At 50.6% G+C, this 22,453-nt stretch overlaps 7 protein-coding genes across 7 annotated transcripts; 3 read left to right on the top strand and 4 right to left on the bottom strand.

Moving 5' to 3' along the window:
* Positions 1-602: 602 nt before the first annotated feature.
* L3040_006560 (uncharacterized protein) lies at positions 603-2,452 on the top strand (the record flags this gene model as incomplete). The annotated part of the gene is made up of 4 exons (XM_007290135.2): positions 603-713; positions 771-855; positions 956-2,185; positions 2,289-2,452. 4 exons carry the CDS (start codon positions 603-605, stop codon positions 2,450-2,452), a joined length of 1,590 nt encoding a protein of 529 aa, XP_007290197.2.
* A 280-nt stretch (positions 2,453-2,732) lies between these two features.
* L3040_006561 (uncharacterized protein) lies at positions 2,733-3,743 on the bottom strand (the record flags this gene model as incomplete). Its single annotated transcript, XM_007290136.2, has 1 exon — positions 2,733-3,743. The coding sequence occupies one exon, from the start codon at positions 3,741-3,743 to the stop codon at positions 2,733-2,735; it is 1,011 nt and encodes a 336-aa protein (XP_007290198.2).
* A 1,051-nt stretch (positions 3,744-4,794) lies between these two features.
* Positions 4,795-7,402, bottom strand: L3040_006562 (uncharacterized protein; the record flags this gene model as incomplete). Its single annotated transcript, XM_007290137.2, has 2 exons — positions 4,795-5,607; positions 5,657-7,402. The coding sequence occupies 2 exons, from the start codon at positions 7,400-7,402 to the stop codon at positions 4,795-4,797; spliced, it is 2,559 nt and encodes an 852-aa protein (XP_007290199.2).
* A 767-nt stretch (positions 7,403-8,169) lies between these two features.
* On the top strand, positions 8,170-9,068 carry L3040_006563 (uncharacterized protein; the record flags this gene model as incomplete). The annotated part of the gene is made up of 3 exons (XM_007290138.2): positions 8,170-8,389; positions 8,538-8,784; positions 8,876-9,068. 3 exons carry the CDS (start codon positions 8,170-8,172, stop codon positions 9,066-9,068), a joined length of 660 nt encoding a protein of 219 aa, XP_007290200.2.
* Positions 9,069-9,470: 402 nt separating this feature from the next.
* Positions 9,471-10,775, bottom strand: L3040_006564 (uncharacterized protein; the record flags this gene model as incomplete). Its single annotated transcript, XM_007290139.2, has 2 exons — positions 9,471-9,500; positions 9,552-10,775. The coding sequence occupies 2 exons, from the start codon at positions 10,773-10,775 to the stop codon at positions 9,471-9,473; spliced, it is 1,254 nt and encodes a 417-aa protein (XP_007290201.2).
* Positions 10,776-11,800: 1,025 nt separating this feature from the next.
* L3040_006565 (uncharacterized protein) lies at positions 11,801-13,030 on the bottom strand (the record flags this gene model as incomplete). The annotated part of the gene is made up of 4 exons (XM_066154160.1): positions 11,801-12,166; positions 12,214-12,422; positions 12,471-12,750; positions 12,800-13,030. 4 exons carry the CDS (start codon positions 13,028-13,030, stop codon positions 11,801-11,803), a joined length of 1,086 nt encoding a protein of 361 aa, XP_066011141.1.
* A 470-nt stretch (positions 13,031-13,500) lies between these two features.
* On the top strand, positions 13,501-15,029 carry L3040_006566 (uncharacterized protein; the record flags this gene model as incomplete). Its single annotated transcript, XM_007290141.2, has 5 exons — positions 13,501-13,549; positions 13,617-14,099; positions 14,160-14,268; positions 14,336-14,388; positions 14,476-15,029. 5 exons carry the CDS (start codon positions 13,501-13,503, stop codon positions 15,027-15,029), a joined length of 1,248 nt encoding a protein of 415 aa, XP_007290203.1.
* Between the last annotated feature and the right edge of the window lie 7,424 nt (positions 15,030-22,453).

Below are 22,453 nucleotides of genomic sequence, written 5' to 3' on the forward strand. Positions count from 1 at the left end.
TACTCCCACAATATGATCTATTCAAGACAAGTTAGGTTAACTTGTGCAGCAACACGGGAAGATTTGAAGCCGAGGAAACGCCCTCAAAGAGTCTGAAAGGGAGAACGCCTTCAAAGAAAGGAAGAGATGTGGGTGGTTGCAGAGGGGGGGTGTCCCTTTCGATCTCCAAAATATATCCAGTTCCATCTACAACTGCAAATTCAGAACAGAAAACTCTCACGCCGCTCGCTTTGGTGCTACGTGAGCTGCTTGCCATCTACCTACTCGACATGCCAATTTATCCAACTCTACTAAAGCTTAAGGCAACATAAGTATACAGCTGACCGCGGGGTGACATTTGGCCACCGCCGGATAAGCGAATGCGAACACGACGACGGGCGTGGAATTCAGCGAATCACGACTGAGCCAGAAGAGAAGTAGTTGCCTATGGAGTGGACAGAGCGTACGATAGTCGAAGTCTGAAACGGTGCTTTGCGAACACACAGATACATATATACATATATGTATATGTAGGTATATATCAGACGCCTGGCTACTTTCGACCTGTCTGGTCTCCTGTTTCTTTCGCTACTCATTCTGAGCCGTTGTCTTGCGTACCCGTAATGTTTTTCTTCTATCTGAAGAGCCTGGTCCTGCTTCTGGTATCTGGGATCGTGTACGGCAATATCAGTAGCTGGATTAGATGGAGGCGGTTGAGGCAATGGGGAAAGCAGGTGAGCAGAATTCTTGGGATCCCCAACTCTGAGCACTGATGTTAACCTGACGGCAAGTATGGATGTGGTGAGGCGCCAAAGCAGCTGAACAAGCTGCCTTGGGGAGTCGAGAAAGTTTGGTTCATGATCAACAATATAAAGGGTATTTATTTGCTCTCCCTCTCTCTCTATCCACCTCGACCCTCTCCCTTTGTCAAATTGTTTTTAAATATCTTAATCGCCATATTGACTGGGGACGCCAGGTCTGGATTTCCTGGAATACATACGTGGGCGCTACGTTAATATGCAATGTTATACCTATCGCATACACGGCCTCTTTTTCAACTCCATGGTCACAACCTCGGACCCCGAAAACATCCAAGCTATCCTCGCCACCAAGTTCCCAGACTACGACCTGGGACCCGCGCGCAACGATGCTTTTTACGAGCTCCTCGGCAATGGCATTTTCACAGCCGAAGGCAAGTCATGGTCGCATTTCCGCCAACAGCTCAGACCCCAGTTCACCCGCGACCAAGTGAGCGACCTCGAGGCGGCCGAGCATCACCTCAACGTCCTCTTCAAAGCCCTGCCCGAAGAGAACGCATCGGGCTGGGTCGAAAACGCCGATTGGCTTCCCCTCCTCTACCGCTTCACCCTCGACACCAGCACCGAGTTCCTCTTCGGGCAGTCGGTCAACTCTCAATCCACCGCCCTGCACGCCTCGGACTCGGGCTACTCAGCCGAAGAACAGGAGAACCTCGCGTTCGCGAAAGCCATGACCGACGCCCAGGAATATGTGGTTTCGCGCCTGCACTTCCGCATCATGGCCTACTTTCCCATGTCCAAGGCGTACAAGAAGTCCTGCGCTACTGTGAAGGCGATGGCGGATCGCTTCGTGAAGCGCGCGGTGGAGTCGAGCCACGAGCGCAAGGAGGAGCCGATCGATGGCGAGAAGCGGAAATTCGTGCTGCTGGATGCCCTGGTGGCCGAGACGAAAGATCCGATCGAGCTGAGGGATCAGACGCTGCACATCCTGCTCGCGGGCCGCGATACCACCTCCTCGCTCCTCGGATGGACGATCCTCCTCCTCGCCCGCCACCCCGAAGCCTTCCAGAAGCTGAGACGGGCCGTGATGGAGCAGTTCGGCTCCGAGACGCGACCGACTACGCGGGAGCTTAACTTCGCCAGCTTGAAGGCCTGCAAGGAAATGACGCACGTCCTGTACGAGACGCTCCGCCTGTACCCCATCGTTCCCATCAACGGCCGCCTGGCAACGAGAAACACGGTGCTGCCCACCGGCGGCGGCCCGGATAGGAAGCAGCCGATCGCCATCCGAAAGGGGGAGCCGGTAGGGTACTCGGCGTATGTGATGCACCGCCGCCGAGACCTCTGGGGCGAGGATGCCGACGACTTCAAGCCGGATAGGTGGGAGGGCAGAAAGCTAGGCTGGGAGTTTGTGGGCTTCAGTGGAGGGCCGAGAGTGTGTATTGGTCGTAAGTCTTTCCCCTTGTTGTCGCTGGCTTGTGACCTGTGACTTGTGACTTGTGACTTGTGACTTGTGTGGGTGAGAGAGAGCATGGGGCTGATAGGGGATAGAACAATACGCGTTGAACGAGGCCAGCTTCTTCATGGTGAGGGTGCTGCAGAGGTACGACGTGATCGAGGCCTTGGACATGACGGGTCCGCTGAAGAAGGGCCTGACGATTACGTTGCAGCCCGGGGATGGAGTCAAGGTCAGGATGCATAGGGCGAGCTCTTGATCGAGCCGCGCCGCGAGTTGGTTGAAGCCGTGGACACTGATCCAGGCGCTCAAAGCTGATTTTTCCCGTTTTTACCTTCCCTGTTCCCTTTCCTGCTCTGGTTTTCGTCTGATCATTGCGGAAACGTAGCAAAAATGGGTATCAATTTTCTTCATCTCAAAAAAAAAAAAAAAAAAAAAAAAAAAAAAAAAAAAAAACTCCCGCTTCCCAGCTCCGCAACGCAGAAAGTGCATACATACATACAATAATCCATGGACAAGCAAGCTCAGCTCAGCTCAGCTCAGCTCAGCGCTCCTCCTCCCACGGCATTCAGCGCACCCGAAGTCCCCGCACCAGACCCAGACCCAGACCCAGACCCAGACAGGAGCCCTCCCTTCCTCTTCCTCTTAGTCGGCGGCTCCGGCTTGTAGCGGCCAAAGGCCACCTCCAACTCATCCTCCGTCCACCGCCTATGCTCCTCACTCCCGATGTAGCAGCCCTTCTCGTCCCGCGCGAACCACTTCTGGTACTCCCGCCGCGGCATGTACACCACCTTTAAGATCCTGTCCGCGTCTCTCCTACTACCACTACCACTGCCACTGCTACCTCCGCCGCCGCCTTTCAGTTTCCCGAGCAGGCCTCCGAGTTTGCCCCCTTCTGGCTTCTTCTTCTTCTCCTTCTCCTTCTCCTTCTCCTTCTTCCGCACGTCTTCTCCCTCGGCGGCTGCCGCGGCCTTGATGGTGGAAGAGGGAGAGGCAGAGGCAGAGGCAGAGGCAGAGGCAGAAGCAGAGTAAGATGGCGATGAAGGAATCACATCCGTGATGATGGCAGGGATGATGCTATCATCGGTATACCGCTTCGGCAGCAGCTGCGGCACGGTGTACATGTCGCCGGCCATGCTAGCGAGGGAGCTGGCGCGGAACCGCAGCGGCGCGGCGCGGCCCGTGGCCGTGAAGTGCTGCATGTCATACTCGGAGAGCCCGGCGGGGAAGGGGGGGCCGGCCTGATTGTCCATGTTCGGAGCGGGGGAGGGCGGGTGCTGCTGGCTGACGAGAGGCTCGGCGTCGGAAGAGGAGGAGTAGGGGGGGCTTTCCTCCTCCTCCTCATCCTCCTCCGCGGCTGTTGGGGGAGGAGTGTTGCTGCTGCTGCTGCTGTTGGGCTTGGGAGCGGCGTACGCGATGGTCTTGTTGTCCGTGTCGCGGTATGGGAGCATGCGGGCTTGGGTCTGGGTCTGGGATTGAGATACTGCTCTTGCCGAGCTGTTGCGGCGGCGGGCTTTCTGGTCGGGTCGGGAAGGGAAGCTGAAAGGCATGTTGGTTATTGTTATTGTTGTTGTTGTTGTTGCAAAGCAGCGTTCGACGTAAGACTTATATATCTTGGTAATGAATAAATGGTATTGGTATTAGGACCGAGACAATCCGATGTCAGATGATGATACTGAAGTTGCAATCCGTCACGACCGTACAATTCATCAAGTTGACGATCTGGTCCAACCAAAGCAGCGATCTCTAAGCAGGACGGCTGAGGTTGGTCACAGGATGTCATAAGTTGTCACACTCACTCACTCACTTACCATATATATCCGTATTCGAGAACAAGGTCTTCAAGCCCCAAGATATGGAAGCGAAAAAAAAAAAAAAACTTCAAATCCGAGGGCAGAAATGCTGGCTCGGCTTGTTGCCTGGCGATCTTGAGAAATCCGGCGGGTCCGGATTAAGAGAATGGAGGGAGAGAGGGAAAGAGGGAAAACAAAAGGAAAGAAAACAACTCCTTCGTACGAAATCTACCCCGCACGCACGCACGCCCGCGCGCACTTTGTCCAACCCAACCCATCGCTGCTGGCATCGTACGTTTTGTTTGACCCAAAGATTGTGATGGGTCAGCGACTCGTTGTCGATCTCGGTCTCATTTACGTTCAGGATGAACAAAGGCTCTATCTCGTTATCAATCCAGGCCGGCAAACTTCTGGTTGGAACAGAAGAAAGGGCAAGAGGGGGTGAGAGCAAGAGGGCAGCAGGCATAATAGCGGGTAACGCGGACAAGATAATCCCAAAACCAGAGAGGCAAACGGGATATACTGCTAGCAACAGAAAAAATTAATCAATTATACACAATACAATTCAAAACGGCATCGGCCCTGCTTTGGAAAATAAGTACACGGAGGCGCTCATAACTCTAAAAATGGTATATCCAGCGTCAGAAAGAAGCCCGTTGCATAGAAGAACGCCCATCGCACGCTAAGCAAACATCGCAAAGGCAGGCAGCCATCCCCTTTCCAAAACACCTTATTTAAACAGTGCTCTTCCCCTCACGAATCCAATAAATATCTACAAAAAGAAAAAGGGTCACTGCGGTAGGTAGACTTATAACTCTATCCCCTCCGCCATCTTTTGGCGCAGCCGATCGAAATAAGCCTTCGGCCATATCTTCGTCAGCTGGTCGTTAGTAGGCGGCTGCTTGTTACACCGATCCATCACACTAGCCAATATACGGCCCAGCAAGTCTTCTGTAATAGGTAATGCCTCGTCGTAATCAACCGGATTCAAAAATGGATCTCTGTCACTCAGCAGTTGCTCCGCCGAAGGCCGTTGAAACTGATCTCTGTTGAGACATTTCTTGAGCGTCTTGATGAGAGAAGAAGGCACAGGCACCGACCCGACGCCCAGAGAGGGATATTCGATTTCGTAGTTGAAGTTGATGATAGCTTGACACCGATGCATCTGGTTGGGGATGTGAGCGAAGGGTGCGCGGCCGTAAACCATTTGGTAGAGAATGCACGCTAGACTCCACACGTCGCTGGGTTTCCCGAGTTTCATTAGTCGCGGCTCGTTGGGGATACGGCCTCTTGAATCAGGTTTTGCGTTCGAGTCCATCAGGGACTCAGGGGACATGTAATTTGGGGTACCGATTTGCGTTTCTCTGTGGACGTTTACGGTCTCGTCGGTTTGGATAGCGTTGGCGATGCCGAAATCGATCAGTTTTAGTCGGCCTTGGACCAGGACAAAATTGTGTGGCTTCAGGTCGGAGTGCACAATGTCGTGCTCGTGGATTGCTTTTAGACACTCGAGCATTTCTTTCCAATAGTGGCGGACGAAGCTGGGGTCGAATTTGGCGTTGTCGGACTTCAAGCGCATTTCGAGCATCTTGTTCATATCCAGTTCTCCCATTTCCATCAACTGCAAGACATTAGTATGCGTCGCAAATACGCGAGCTCGAGCCACTTACAACAGTCAATGTAGACTTTTCCTCGTTCAGCTCAAAGTCCCATAGACGGATAACTCTTTCCACTCCTTCAAGCTTCTTAAGCAAATCAATCTCGCCCTTAAATCCTCTGACTGCTGACTCGTCCGCGTCTTCGAGAGAAACCCGCTTCAGAGCAAAGAACTTCGAATTCTCCGCCATCACTCTGTAAACCCGGGAACTTCCACCACGACCAATGCAATCCAATCTGGTATAGATCTTTCCGTTAACCTTCATCTTATTCCTCTTCCCGCCTGCGTGAGAAGCCGTGGCAGCACCAGCAGTACTGGTCGCGGCATCTAAGATTGACATTTTAGGCGGTGGAGGCGGCGGTGCAGGTCGTCGAGGGGTGTTTTGGCTCCTGAGTGTCAATGGCCGTCTCTTCGAGGGAGTGGATGCCCGTAAAATTTCCAGGTCTACGCTCTCCGGACGAACTGGAACTTTTTCCAATTTATCAAGGTGTATCAACGGGGCCTGCTTGTTTCTCTTGAATGTTGGAGGTGCCTCGTTTTCTTGGTCGTGTGCTGAAGGTAAGTCCGGCCTGGGAGCTGGGACTTTGAAGACTGGCTGGACAGCTGGCGGAGCTGCTTGTGCCTGTGAGGAAGCTACCCGCTGAGAGCTAGCCAGTGTAGGGGGTGGTGGTGATGTTGATCTCAGGATAGAGTTCAGAGCATCTTTTGAACTGATAGGACTCCCGGAAGCAAAATCTCTGTATGCCGAGGAAGCATAGAACGACGCCTTGTTTGGCTTTGACTCCTCGCTGGAGCCTGCTTCTCGATTCTGTGATTCGGGTGCTTGCGACTCCTGGCTCTGAGGCTCTTGACTCGAGGGTGCGGAGTCCAAGCCATCACCATGCTCTTCAACTGGGCTTTGTTCCTCGTCCTCCATCCGTCTTCTTCCTCGCCGAGCGGGACCACTCAAAAAGTTCCCGGTCCCAATTCTCTTCACTCGCATGGAACTTTGTAGTCCAGCATTTTCACCGAAACGTGTGCGTCCAATCGTCGAAGGTCCATATTTTGATACACTCCCTTGGCTCGTCGCCAGCTGGGCTTTCGCGACAGTCGAGGGATAATCTTGAGGCTCAATCTCCTCTTCGTCATTCTTCGATGCCGATTCCGTCCTATACGAATGTTTCCCTGAAGATCCTGCTGATGCCCCATGGTTTCCAGAGTTAGAGGCGGGTATGCGAACCTTCCGGGGGACTTGAGCTGGTGTACTCAAGTCCAACGGGCTCTCGACCTTGGCCTTCTCGGAAGACTTTTCGTTCTGCCACCGCGATGCATTTGATCCTGAGGATGTCCTTCGCATATTCGAAGAACCAGGCGTGGTGCTCAATCGCACAACTCGTCTCTTATGTGGACTCTTGACCCTAGTGCCCACTGGTGATAGCTTGTCTGCGTTGAGGCCCGCACCCCCCGCCTTGAATTGGAACCCTCCATCCGTCGACTCTGGCGTAGTCTTCGCTGTATGTGGTAGTGACACTTCGACTGCGGGCGTGGCATCATTCAGTAGGGCGTTTGTCAAGGCCGAAAACTTCATCATCGGCAGGGGGGTCTCGTCGTCGGAGCTATCGTTCATGGAATACGTCCGCACATGGGCCACCGAGGACACCGGGTCGCTACGATACAATTGCGGTCTTTGTATTGGTGGCTTGAAGTTCTGTCTTGAGGCTGGCCGCCTCAGCGATGCGTAATGGGATGATCCCATTGGGGTCGGGGATGCCATGGCCATTAAGGGTTTCCAGGGGCTGCACGTCAATTGATAATAATTAGTTGGCGATGGTGTCGGATGCTGGGGATTAGCGCGTCGATTCTGATTTTTCCATGCTCAATCAATGGGATTGGGGAGCGAAGGAATCTTCGCACGTCGTGGGCGCGAATTGTCGCGTTTTCAGGTTGCGGCTGCGGGTCGAAATATGGAATTGCATTTGTTTGAGCCCGCCATCACCACAGCAACGCCGGGTGGATCCTTCAACTTACCTTCTCCGCGAGGCTGATACTTGGACCACCTCGCCTCCCTCTACCATTCATTAATGTAGCTGAAAATGAGGATTTGGCTTTGGAAGTGATATCGGTTTTTCCGTTTTGTAATTCTCTCAATAATGTTAGCTTACTGTAACGTTTAGCAACCTTGTAGCGTAAACTTTCCATTCTTCGCTTCGGCTACTATCACTACATGTACAATGACTTCAGATTCGACACAATCAACGTACGTACGTGCGAGATGGTAAGGAGCCTGAAAAAAGTAAATGGATAATAGTAATATTCCCATCATTCTCAAACCTGCGATTTTCAAAATAGAATAAGTCGATATCGTTAGTTTATCGTCGATACCAATTGCCAAGCGAGTACGGTAATCGCCACGCTTGTTTTGGGGTCCAAACACCTCTTCCACTCCTGACTGTACCTATATAACAGCCATCCTTTTGGGAGTGAGTGATTACCAGAGTCCCCAGACTGAAGAGGCGTGAGAAGCAAGGCCAGAAAGAAAACACCACCATGATCATAACAAACAGCCTCCACGTTCTCTGCTTCGGCAATAGCATCACAGCCGGATACACGCAGGGCGGCCGTGGATTCCATCCATATGCCATCGCCCTGCAAGAAGCTCTGGAACAGGCATGGCCTTCGTGGAACATCTCTACCGATGTCCAAGGGCTGCCGGGGGACCAGGTGATAAGCCCACCCGGAGCCTTCCTACCACGGATGGACACGCTATGTAAGTCGAGTCAAGCACCGATTACGATCCTTACTTTGCTTCTGGTTCAGTGACATAACGAAGCCCCCATCACCTGGTAGCGATGTGGTGTTTTCTCGTTGATCTCATTCATCCCTCAGACTTTGGTCCATCTTCTAACACAATCCAGACGAAGAAGTCCACCCCGTCCACCCCTACGACTGGGTCATCATCCTCGGCGGAACCAACGACCTGAACCAGAACCGCGTCTCACGAGAGATCTTCCCGGCCCTCGAAAAAGTCTGGGACATCCCCCTTTCAGACAACACCAAAGTCCTCGCTCTGACCATCACCGATTGCGGCTTCTGTGCTCCTCAAATCGGAGCGAGAAGAGCGGATCTCAACCGAAGAATCCTCAAGCATGAAGCCGACAATTTGTAAGTCCACCCTGTCTTAAATACAAGCTGCATTCTCGATCTGGGCTTGAGAATTGTAAATCGGAGAGGGGCCGGACTGATGGTGTGATAGTTATACTTATGACCTCTTCGGAGCAATTTCGTTCTGGGACATGCCCGAGAAGAGGCGGAGGGATATTTGGGATGATGGGTTACATTTTACTGCTGAAGGGTATGATTTGATGGGTAAACTATTAGCTGCTCGACTTATTGAACTCATCGAGGAAGAAGAGAGGCTTGAGCCGGAGAAGGGGGAATTGAAATAGAAGAGTATGGTAGAGCAGAAAGAAGTCGTCCATGGGGGAAGGAAGTTGAGGAGTGAAAGGATGCTTATATGAGAGGTGGATTTGTTATCGCTTGCGAAGTATAGCCTGCATCTGAGTAGCTCTACTGTGACATTGCACTCCGCTCGCTAAAGCTAAAGGCCGCCACGTCGTTGGTGGCTAGAATTCTTGAGATGCAAGAGTCTGGGATAGTTGTACAATATGGTGCGTATATTAGGACTGATCTCGTGCGCACAGGGAGTACCTGTGAAGTCTGTATATTATCCGCTCTTGTTGGGCATCCTGGCCTTATTTCTGTAACGCCGTTACAATGTTTTGAATATCCGCTGCTAATAACCGTGCAGGTCCTCTAAACGCCAATCCATAACCCGTCTAGCTCAGTACTCATAAAACCAGATTCTTTGCAACAAACTCCTGTTACCATTGTTAGCAGATTATAAGTGCTTGAAATCGGGACGGACTGACGGGATAAACGAGCTGAAGCTCCGAAGTAACCTTCTCGACTTCTTCAGCTAGACCCTGAACATTTGAATCCCATTGCTTCAGCTCTCGTCCCACAACACCCTCCGATCTGCCACTTCCCTTCTCGCCCGTAGCTTCCCCACCCTCGAACCAGATGAATCGCTCGATTTGATCGATACGTCCCCTCAGGCGACCCTGCTCAATCATCCTAGCAGTGGTTTCCTCGGCTTTGTCCCCATCCAGACCAAGCAGCAGTCCCAATGCATCAAAGCCAACATTGCTGTACAGTCTCGAAGCAGCTCTCAAATTGTGTTCAACCACTGCCTTGTCCAGAACCGTACTTCCATCTGATGTCCTCGCCAGTTGGTGTTGTGCCAGACCCTCCGCGAACTTGGCAACCTCCTCCGGACTTAACAGGCGATCCAGGAACATCTTCTCCAGAATGCTGTACTCCTCCAGTGTACTCACTCTCTCGTCTTTGTACAGACGTCCCAGTGCACGGCTTCGGGCTGGTCCAGCAGGAGCAAGGACAGCGCATTTTATAGCCATGCTCAGCGTATGCAATCTCTCTTCCTCAGCAATAATCGGCATAAAGCTGAGGTCCTGGTAACCTTGCGCCGCATCCAGGAAATTGCGTCTGGCATCTTGGATTCGTGCCTGGCAAAGACTAAAATGCAGGTTCATCTCTCGGTCCGTCACAGTGTAGATCAAATTCTTCGCCTTGTTCAGGTATTGCTCTGCCAACGCAGTATCATCCACCTCCAGGTAATTTCTCGTGATGCGAATCCAGAAACCAACCTTATCGCGGTTCGTGATCTTGCGCTGAGAGCTCTCCAGCGGGATTCCAGCAAGGATCTTCGCAGCCGCAAGAAAGTCTTCGTCTTTTTCGTAGGCACCAGCCATAAGCTCGCGGATCTGGGCATTCTGCTCTTCGAAGGAGGAGGCTTGCGATTGGAAGATTGATAGTGCATGTTCGCCGACTTCGATTTTGGTCTCATTGCTGCCGACCGATTTCAGGGTTTGGACGAAGGAGAGGGTGAGATTGCGGGTCGCTACTATTCCCAGAGCGCAGGCGAAGATGCTGTCAATTACCGCGATGAGGTCTTTGGGGAGGACTTTCGAGGAAGGGGTATTGTAGAGGCTTGCGAAGAGGGCTTCGTAGCCATTTTGCTCGTCTCCAGAACCTTCGATCTTGCTGAGCATAGCCTGGATCTCTGGGGATGCCATGTTGAGATTAATATCTGAGTCTTATGTTGGGAGAGTGGTTCGTGGAGCTATGGTGAGTGACTTGGGGACGAAGGTGGGGAGCTTGAGCTGATGAGGCTGAGGCTGAATACGATAGCGGGGAGAGCTCTTGAGGCTGATGCGGTATCAAAGCCGCTAGCTCTGCCGCGCGTGGCCTAGCCGAGCTGTCTACATCCTGGCTCTTACTGTATTCATTTCCTACTGCACGATAAAACTGGGTTCATATTATGGATCGCATTATCCGTATATAACTTCTTGAGCTATGGATTGAAAGCTATCGGACAAATAATTCTGCGTTATATCCCATCAGATGTCGAGAACATCAATAATGCTCATGAATCATTTGATAAAGTCTAGACGATATCGAAGACGTGGTAGAGCATATGACTGAGAAAAGATGACGAGAAATGGCAACAAGAAGTACCCGAAGACAAATCCTTGAAGCATATAGTGAGATTCTGGATACGGTGCAACCCTGCTGACTTCGAATAGTGCTAAAGTGGATCACGAAGGCGTTGTTTGCATCGAAGTTTTGATATTGATTATGGCAAGTATACGACGCATGGAGAAGTAGGTGGGGGAGCTCAGAATCTGTTGATCATATTCAAATCCAACCATTTCGATCAATGTCACAAGACTGAGGCCGAGTTCACAAGACAAGCAAGACAAAATTGGAACACACATTTCACAAATCATTGACGCGTAAGTATTGGCAGTAGAAAAGATTACAATGAGGACTATTTTTGATGTCGTGAATTCAGTCGCATCTTGCTTAGGTTCAATTCCGAGATCTAGCAACGTCCCGCCGAGTCATGTAGAGAGCTCTCTCCCGTATACCGAAGACCAGGCATGCTTTCAAATCGCGCGAAGTGAGCAGTCGGTCAGCCGATCCAGCATCGCCGTCGACAATAAATCTCCTTCAAAATGCAGAAACGCCAGCAGAAAATTCCCTCCCATACCAGTAACCGCTCCCAAACGCCGCCCATGCAATAAAGCTACTACGCCTCTCAAACATCCTCGAACTTTACATCCTCGTCGTCTTCTCCGTCTTCCCCATCCGCCATATCACTATCATCGGCTACGGTGCCCTCGAGCGGCGCTGCTTCATCACCTCCATCGTAGTTCTCAGGTCTATTCGCGGGCTTCAGGTACCAATTGCCTGTAAACTTTCCACTTTTTGCTAAAACAGCAATTAAATCGAGGGTTTCTCGCAGGTAGACTTCTGGTTGTTTGAGTTCGTTGCGGAGAGCTTTCAGAGACCAGTAATTGTATCTTCTGAAGCATTCAAAGATGCGGTCCAGAAGTTCGTTCTGGGGCATACGGGCGGTCTTCGTCATTTGTGGACGCTCCTTCGTAGCTGGATTCTTTGTTTTCTGTAGACTGTTAGCCGGGAGAAGTAAGTGTGGAGTAAAGAGCTTACAATAAAAGAGTTGAAGGATTTCTGAGCGCCCATGGTTCCAGGTTGGATGAAGGTGACTCCCAGGGTTTCTTCATCCTTGATGTATTTAGTATGTAGCTTGGGACGCATAGCCTCCAGAGTTCTCTCCGCCAGAATGCGCTGTGACTCCTGGTTGTCGACTGCAACACAATTGACTTCATGGCCAATCCTACCTGCAAGCGTGGTCTTCTCTGCCTGACCGTTAGCTCCCTCTTCAGCAAGAATGAGACTGCACTAACTCGGGATTGCCTTTCTGAAGTATGGCTGGAACCGCTTGTTCGGGTCATATGGCTGCTTGGTAATTGGCTTGTCATTCTTTGGGCGGGTGAGTCGGGCAGGCATGTTCGCGCTTGCAGGGTCGAATTTGGCCCTCGATCTAGACTTGAAGCCAGGCAGGTCCTTCTCTGTGAACACATAGGTATTGTTGACGGTCTCGGCGGTCACGTCTAGGTCAAACTCCTTAGGAATTGCTTGATGAGCAGCAATATCGGAGGTGAGAAGCATCGAAAGGCGTGTTGTCTGCAGTAGGTTAGCTATACAAGTTGCCCAATGGTCTGGAGTGACTTGCGCCCTGGGGTGTTGCACTCTGTCGAATTGTCCCAATCTGTATCTCCGCATCATCATCGAGTTTTGACCATGCCTCCCATAGGTACTTGGGCACTCGAGCGAGATAGAGCTTTTGGAATGCTGGATCGGGGTTGAATTCCAGATCTCCTGCCTCTTCGTAGATATCCTCCTCGCTGAGGCCTGCAGGCGAGCCCTCGTTCTCAGGATCCGGCTTGATCTTCACGTCCTCCATAGTGCGAATGCGGTTGCGGTTGCAGTTGCAGTTGCAGTTGCAGTTGCTGTAGTTATTGTTTGACAGACGCTCTATCGTGTGTAACCTGTAACCAAGCTGAGAAAATGAAGGTCGTGGGAAGTATGCGCCAGCGCGCTTTGTTCTTTGTTGAGCAGTGACCTAGAAGATGAATGAATGATTGTTAACTTGAATGTAGAGAATCAGCAGCCTTACGACAAGGGTGTGGGGCGCAAGCGGCGCAAGCCCACAAAAAAAGCTAGCCTAAAAAGGTTTAGCGTGGTTCTTGCCACTTGCAATCGAACTTATAATCATGTCCCGCATTTTCCACGCATCAAAAACCCCGACATTCACACCACCAACGCCCCGTCCCTTTCGACTACGAGGTCGGCCTTGTAACATCACAGCTTCATGCATCCTTAGGATAGTGATAGAAAAACTAACTTGCAGAAGAAAAGAAAAGAAAAACAGCTATGGCTGATGACCCTGAAGCTCTGGCCGCGAAGGTCGCCCATTTGCAGAGTGAGTTGCCACGCGGGACGCGCCGCGCGCCTATCGTTTTCCAAAGTCAAACTAACAGACATCGCAGCCATGGTCAATCGAGCTAAGAATAGAGAGGTCCCGGAAGCCGATACTTCCTACGCATATCAGCAGAGCCATCCATATCCCTCCAGAGGCTCTAGAGGAGGATCCGGACGCTCCAGAGGTACATACCGAGGCAGAGGTGGTGGTAGATCTCCTGTGTATCGAAACAACAGTCTTGTCCTAAATGGAGCTGCAACACCCCAAGCTACCGCGAATGAAAATACGCCTCCAGCTACCACCGGAGCCAAGAAAGAGTGGACAACCAAGCCTACGAGACAGAGCCTCCAACTTATCAAGGGCGATGTCTTCGAGAAAGTTCACGCACAGTCAAGAGAGCAATCAAGAAAGCAAAAATTGAAGGTCAAGGAGCAACGAGAGCAAGCTAGGATCGAAAAAGAGCTACAAATCTTGGATTCTCGTAGCATAATGATTCAGGATATTCGATTCCAGGTTATGAGTAGAGGCAAGAAGCTTTACAGACTTCCAGGTGAGCGCTCGATTGCATGAATTGGTCAAATTGGACCAGTCGTCGACTTACAGTGTACAGGTGGCGATATTAAAAAGGCTACCCCCAAGCTGGCAATTGTTGCGGGTGTCAAATTCCTTAGGAGCAAGAACGGTCATTTGTATCGCGACTCTTCTCTTAGGCTTTTCCGGTACATTCTTTCACTTGGCCTTTGCACACAGCCTTAGTACCAATGCAATACTCACTGACAGAATCAGGATCGACAAACAAAAGGCTATCGCGAAGCCATGCCGCCAGTTCAGCATTACGGGTATTCCTTTTCCCCTTCAAACTTCACATCTGCGCTCACAGCGGAGGAGGGACGCGGGTTGCAGCTAACACTTCAAATTTCTTCTAGGTTCATGCTCAAAAGGCCCAGACTGTCCGTTTATCCATGACCCCTTAAAGGTGGCAGTGTGTCACACGTTCGTTAAGACAGGAGAATGTCCAAGTGGAGATTCCTGTGATCTTTCACATGAACTGACCCCACAGAGAATGCCTGCTTGCATGCATTTCTTACGAGGAAACTGCAACAAAGCAAACTGTCGTTATTCACATGTGCGAGTCTCACCAACTGCACTTGTCTGCAAACCATTCGGCAACTATGGCTACTGCGAGAAAGGTTTGAGCTGCAGTGAACGCCATGTCAACGAGTGCCCTGCCTTCAGCAACACAGGTACATGCCCAGTCACCGGATGCCAGCGACCTCACAGACACAAGGCGAGCAACATGCGAGCCAAAAATGCACGTGCCGAGGAACCCTGCCAGGCCGACGAAGATCACATCTCAAGTGATGAGGACGCTGATTCTGACGTTGACTCTGACGAAGTTGAAGAGTTCTTTGGTGATGAAGACGGAGTGGTTGATCAGGATATCCCAAATCAGCAGGATTACGTTACGATCAGAACTTAGGTCAAATGCCTTCTAGTTCTACCAGCAGCCTTCTGGTCTTGATTCCTTTTTCTGTTAACTGCGTGGGGATACATGGAGGGTGCTGAAGGGATGGTACGATACCCCGGACAAGAGTCCTAGCATTTAGTCTTCGTTACTGTAAAGTTTTGCAGAAGAGGAAAAAAGCAGAAAATAGAGAAAAAAATCGCAATGCATGGCATTCATAGACCCCTTTGCTCTGCATATTTCTTGCAATTTGTTTTGTAAACCCAGATGTCTCACCCCCGCCCAGTTGCGTTCTCTGCTTCTTAGCTCCGATATCTTTCTTCCAATCTGTCACTATCACATCACTGTTCTTTGGAGCTACTATCTGCAGAGAAAGAAAATGTTCATCACAACACCAATCTTGGAGCAAAGGTCGTACTCTTTGGAGGGGAAGGGGGCCACTTGAAAAGTAGCCAACCGTTGAGAGTTGACACCACAAGACGCAACTTTGGACAGGCCCCCGAGATGGATATTTTTTTGCTTCAACCCCAACACGAACAATTCTCTACTTTCTGTTCTGTATCCTCCCTCTCTCTCCCTCCCTCTCTCTCTCTCTCTCTCTCTCCCGACTCCAGACACTCCCCAACCTGATATTCTCAGATGGGATGGGATATACGGACACAACACAACCACAACGAATATGTTATGATGATCGTATTGTCAGAGAGAGAGAGCTCTTGGGTCGATGTGCATTTTTGTTTGTTTGTAGTGATCTTTTGCCTGTTTCTGTTCAAGGGAATAGTGTAGTTTCGCAGTATAGCCATCAGGCTGCGGGAAAGGGGATGGAGAGATGGAGAGATGGAGAGATGGAGAGATGGAGAGATGGAGAGATGGAGAGATGGAGAGATGGAGAGATGGAGAGTTCAAGAGTTGGAAGAGTCAGAGAGTTAGCGAATATGCAGGCTACGCAAGCTTTGCAGCAGCGGGGGCCATTACGCGGCGGAGTGGCTCAAGCAAATCAAGCGACTACCTTATTAGGTAGACAAGTAAGCAAGCAAGCCGGCAACTTTGAACCCCTATTCTATTTTCTTTTTTCTTTTTTCCTCTTCTTTTCTTTCCTTTCTTGTGTCATGGTATTTCCCTCGTCGGTGATTGGTAGGTATACCTACCGGTCCCGGTACCGGTCCCGACACGTCGAGTTTAGACTTTCTTTCCCCTTTCCTCCCTGGGCCGAGGCGGGGCAGAAGGATTGCAGGAGGATTGAAGAAGGAATGTAGGTACCGTAGGTAGGTACCGTAGCGTAGCGTAGCAGGAGAAGAAGAAGAAGAAGAAGCGGAAAGAAAAGAATGAAGAAAGAAGGGGCGGCGGGCGGACGTACGCTTGCGGCTTGACTATTAGTAATCGGTATTTGTCTTTCTTTGAACGTCTTTTTGTCTTCTGTCTTCTGGGGCGGGGTTTTTCTTGGGTTTACTGGGGAAGGATCAGATGGGGGGGGTTATGTGGTGTGGTATAGGTAGGTAGTGTAGTGTGGTGTGGTGTGGTGTGGTGTGGTGTGGTCCTATACCTAAGCTAATTATCTACTTCGTATACCGGTATTCACGACTTCTTTCCTGGGAGATGGGCTACATGACTCGATGCGATGATGCAATGATGCGATCGATGATGGATTGGGATACACCGATCGATATAATATGGGAGGAATCGATATGGGTGGACGGGACGGGTACGGTACGGTAGGTCTCGCTTCTGCCCAGCCATCCCCTATCCTTACCTCTCTCTCGCTCGTTCTTCGTGGGGGAACGGGAAGGAAGGGGGGCCACTCCGAGTCGAAATGGTCTTGGGGTTCAGATGAGAGAAGAGAGATCTGAGAAGAAGGGAGGGATCGCCCGGCTCCACGGTCCTGGGTCCTTCCTGTACAGACGGAGTATGATGGACATATATGTATCTATATATGTATCTAGGTACTCCGTATATATAAGTTCTTGGGGGTGGAGGGGGACCGTGAACAATATGATATAAGATATAATATGATATGATATGCATGGTATGCATGATATGATATGATATAATATGATATGATATGATGTGATATGATATAGGTCGGCTTTGAGTTATATCACGGATCCCTTCCACGCCGTACGGGGGCGTACAGGAGAGGAGGTTGGGGGTTGAGATAACCGTTTTGGTCCGTCCGTCCGTCCATCCGTAGGGAAGAGGTGGACGGGGATGGAGATAGAGAGAGGAAATGATAACGGTGGTGATGGAGATGACGTTCATAGAACGGCAACGCCACGGGCCTTTTTTATATTTCGCATCGTTATGCGCCTGGTTTGATACCCGCTGCTACTCCTAGAACGTCGATCGCGCGGAAGGGAAAGAAATTGGGTGTTTCATGGGAGCACGAGCTTTTCGTTCGGGAGCTTCTATTACTCGGTTTCATCGTCCGTTCGTTTGATTGTGTACTCTGCCGCCTTGGGCTGCGCCGGTGATGGGTACGATAGGTATGGATGGCATCGACAACTCGGCCCGTATCGTGAGAAAGGGGATCCCGGGGGGGGGAAAGATGAAGATGGAAGACATGCATCCATCCATCAGCCATCTGTCTCCCACGAGGGAGTTGAGCTCCGATCCAAGAATACGCAGCGACAAACGCTCCGTCCGATTGCACCCGTCCTCTGCCGACGGGGACGACCACACAGTCTTTGGAGCGTCAGGTAGATGGGATCAGCTGGAGGGATCATTCGGTTCTACAGCATTGGATCTCCCTGCCACTTTTCCAAGGCCGGAGGAAATAAGGCTTGGGGCTGGCTGCTAGCCTGCGCGTTATACGGAGTATATCGAAAATCAGAATGATGAACCAAACCAAACCAGAAAAAAAAAAAAAAAAGGGGGGGGAAACTAAAAACCGAAATCGCAATCGCGTCTCTGTAAGAAAGGACGACGTAACGCCGTCGCTGGAGGAATAGATTCTCCTCTTCTCTTCCTCCTTTTTCTTCTCATTTTTCTTGTTTTTCTACTTCTTTTTCTGCTTCTTTTTGTGCCCAAATCTCTCTCCTGAAATAAATAAAGAAATAAAATAAGAGAAGAAGAATAAGAATAAGATTGCCGAATGGGGCTTCGGATCGATGTTTGTAGCAGCCAATAGATAAGTATAGATAGATAGGTAGACAATCGTGATCTGCACCCGGACGGGGGGGGTGGAGTGGAGTGCGGGGAGAAGAAGAAAAAAACAAACCTTAAAAAAAGGCTAATAATGTCGTCACTTGCCTGCCCACCCAGCCGAACTGGTGATACGTAGGAAAAACAGATATAGATCTAATTAAAATAGTATATCTGCAGAAATAAGTTAGACAGTATAGCTAGCTAGCGAGCTAGCTATAGGCATATAAGTAAGATAGTAGAAGGTATCATGAAGGCAGGTAGGGGGTCATTTTCAATGGTCCTCTGACCCTCCTCTACTGTATAAGCTAAAGTCGGTATCAAAATTCTAATGACGAACAGCTTAGGTACTTGATACGGAGGCCGTCTTATACTTAGCCCGTCCCCCCCTTTACTGTAAATATGCAAACCGAACTTCCGTCAAAAGGATGTAATCATCGTCTATATTTATTCTGCGATCGATTTCCACATGTCCTTCCTTTGAAGATCCATGCTAGTGACGATTTAAACGATCCAGAGCGTTCGCCTTCAGGATCTACTGCATCTCAGGTTATCAGGTAGATCGGCCTGAGGTGATCCACTAGCCGTGCCAACCTCTTCCGGTGCTCGCGAGACCGTCTCTGAAAGAAAATCTCCAGCAGGTGATCAGCTAACGGTTAAAAAGCTCTAGCATTCCCCCGCCCCCCCCTTCTTTTCAAGATATGAAAATAGAACGAGGGGGGGGAAAAAAAAGCCTATGGGCGGTACGGTAGCAATGATATCAAAGCTAACCTGGCGCATGTCGATGGTTCAATCTCGGCTCTCTAGACTGACTCTCTTGCCGGGCCTGTCTGCCTTGATGCCTTGATAATTGGCGCGGGAACCCGAAGATGGTTGTTGGAAACTACCTTACCTAGGTCCCCGACCAGCTTTCGCTATTCCAGCAAATTTTTTATCATTATTACTAATATTTTTACTTTCAGGTTTTTTTTTTTTTTTTTTTTTTTTTTTTTTTTTAGGTGGTGGTGGTGGTTAGGTTCAGACCAGATGCGGTTTTCAGCGAAAACCTCTTTCGCCAATATCGTAATGACCTGCCTGATGTTGCGAATACCTACCACGCTGGAACCAAACCCCCCCGCTTATTCATTAATGCACGATCATTACCTACGAGCCGCGAGATTAAGAAAAGAAAGCTCAAGAAGAGACGAAGAAAAGGAGCGTAGAGAGCGAGAAAAGGAAAGAACCCACCTCCCCCCCCTCAAAAAAAAGGTGATGGCTGAGCTTTTTGCTTCATGAGGAAGACGATATATGGTTGCATTGGGTAGAGCTTTTAGAGGTCGAGGCAGGTAAAACGATAGGTACCGACCGGTATTGCACTGAGCAGGCACGCAAGTAAATAAAGCCATTCGTAGTTCAAGTCTGTTTCTCAAGTCTAGGTCGGTAATACGGTACCTACATATCACAAGAAGTCAGATGACAATCTTCTAGCCCCTTTTGGGCTAGATTGATTATCGATAGAGGCAACTAACTAACTGTAACTGTACTGTAGAGCAATGATTATTGGTATGTCGGAATGAAGCGATCTATGATCCTGGTAATGGAGGTGGTAAGATTTAAAATACCTACCTCCCCTTCCTATACGTTTGTGGTTTATCCATTTCGTTGCTTTCTTTGTCTTGCTCTTTATCTCACTTACTCACTTACTCACTTACTCACTCACTCACTCACCGCTCGGATGGATACCTACCTACCTAGGTAGGTCCCTACGTCGCAAAGTCCAGGAGCGCGTCGGACGAGAAACCGATCATTGATACCTACCTACCTACCTACCCATCGTATCCCCCCGTTCCCGTACCCGTACCCGTAACCCGTTTCCGTTTCCGTCTCCGTTTCAAGAGGCGAGAGGTTCACGATCGATCTCGTGGGTTTACATTCTTCGGCGTGTTCTTTCTATTTGCTTCTTCGGCGACCTTGGTCAGGAAGGAAGGAAGGAAGGCGGGGTCGGGGTCGGGGATCGGAGATCGGAGATCGGAGGTTGGGAAAAAGGGTAAGTGTGTGTAAGTGTGTGTAATTTGTGTGTGTGTGTGTGTGTGTGTGTGTGTGTACAGATGAGTAAGGGAGCTTTTGCTGCAAGCTGCACGTTGCCGGGCGGGTATGCTGCTTGCTGCATTAGCTAGGTAGGTGTCTACGGAGTGCGCTAGGTAAGGCAGGCTGGCAGGCTGGCAGGCAGGCCGTGCAGGCGCCGGGCGGCAGTCAATTGCAAGTCTACGGAGCCTGGTGGGATAGGCGAGGCGAGGCGAGGCGAAGCGAAGCGAAGCGAAGGAAGGAGGAGGAGGAGGAGGAGGAGGAGGAGGAGGAGGATGAGGAGGATGAAGAGAATATGCATGATATAGTTTTCTGCTGCCCGTTTGGATTCAGATTTACTACGTACTACTTACAGCACTGGTCGTGGCTCACTCACTCAGTTGCTTGGCGAGCAATTGTTTTCTTCGATCGGTGCGATGCACCGTGGTATATACCGGTCAGCCTATTGGAAATTTCATACCGGTATCTTATCCTCTGATAGAGAACCGGTCAGTCGGCTGGCGCGCGTCATATCTTGTCCCTTACATACAACACCTACAACCAGTACAAGTAAGTACAGGAGAGTGCGACAGGAGAAAAAAAAAAAACAAGCTCGGGGGTCCAAGAATTCTTGTCTCACTCCGGCCCGTCGATTGGGTTGATTTGTGAATCCTCTGTGTGTCCTTTCCGCGTCTCGTTTCCAAAGTCGGTCAGTTACTTTTTCTTTCAATCCGTCAAGTGAGTCAGTCAGTCAGCTACAAGTCCCGGAATAGAAATACGGAGTACGGATAGACAGGCGGTGAAGTCCTGTCGCTCGCCAGCCGCCTTTCCGTCCCGGCAGAGCACCCGACGTCTGTCCTCCCACTCGGACGATGGGAGGAGGGGGGCAGAGTGGGGGGATTAGTGGGCGGTTTTTCCGCAGTGCACGCGTCGAGAGGATCTCAAGTAAATGTATGGACGGTCGGCATCTGGAAGGCCAAATGGGATGCAGTTATTGTCTGAGGGCCAAGCGACCCTGTTGATGTGGTTGTGGTTGTTGTTGTTGATATCGCTTCAGCCACCCGGGGATCAGGAAAAAAGAAGAAGAGTACCGGTAGAGATCTCTTGGGGAATTCGAGAACTCCACTGTGTGTCATCTCCTTTACCTTCACCGCTCTCCCCTTCTCCTTTGTTTCTCCCGATGACCTCGTCCGTCCTGTGTGTTCTGGAAGCCTTGTGGAGCGCGGCACTGAGTACGGTACGGTAACGGTACGGGAATACGCCCTGTCGGCTCTGGGAAAAATTCGCCCGGATGTTGCTCGAAATCGCCCCCGTGGAAGAAGATATATGAATCAGGTCAAGGGAAACTCAATCGGAGCGAAGGATGCCGTCATACTCGCCATCGTGATATAGCCATCTTCATGCGCCTACTCATGGCTTCGACTTGATATTATAACATCAGTAATATATAGTATGGTAGTAGTATGCTCTGTCGGATCGTAGGATCTCCCCGGGGCAGAATCGACCGGTAATACTGTGCGATATTAAGGTCGGTGCACCGCAAGGGCCGGCCCCCTTGGCTCTTCTCCATGCTGGACAGGGAGGGCATGATTGTCGCCATACGTAGTAGTACGTAGTATTATCCTCCCGCCGCCAGAATATTATTTTGGCTTCCCTAAGTTCCCTAAGTTCCCTTACTTTTCCTAATTTGACTGATGCCCATCATCCATGCCCATGCCCATGCCCATTCCCATGCCCTGTCGGCCCTGTCGGCTCCAGCACTTGGGAGACGAGACGAAGGGGGGTGTATGGCTATCAGCCCGATAGGAAGACGATTGCCGTAGCAGAGGGGGAGGCATATCCGTATCGCACTGCGTCGCTGCGAGCGCCGTGCATCGGTGTCCAGTCGTTGGAGAAATCTGGGGTTGCTTGCCCTGACCGTTGGGCACGAGGGGGGTGTTGGTTTGGGTAGCAGCATCAGGTCAGGTAAGTCAGTCAAAGTCACCTATCACTTGGGGCTGTCGCCGTGGTGTCTGCAACCTTGGGCCACATTGCAGACGGTCCGGTGGGACTGGAGAAGATGCTTGAAGAAGGTTATGCGAATAGGTAGGTAAGTACTAGTAGTAGCTCTCTATCGATTGATCTATAGATTATCTATTGGGAGAGCTGCTTGCCCGGCGCCTGCGTGACGTGCGCTGCTGAAAAGCCTGAAGAATCCTTGATTCACCCCCATTCGTCGTGTCACCCCACGCCGGATCATAAAGCCAGTCAGTAAGTAC

The sequence above is a fragment of the Drepanopeziza brunnea genome, assembly GCF_022702325.1.
Source record: "Drepanopeziza brunnea f. sp. 'multigermtubi' strain 214-2 chromosome Unknown ctg11, whole genome shotgun sequence".
Taxonomy (NCBI): Eukaryota; Fungi; Ascomycota; class Leotiomycetes; order Helotiales; family Drepanopezizaceae; genus Drepanopeziza; species Drepanopeziza brunnea.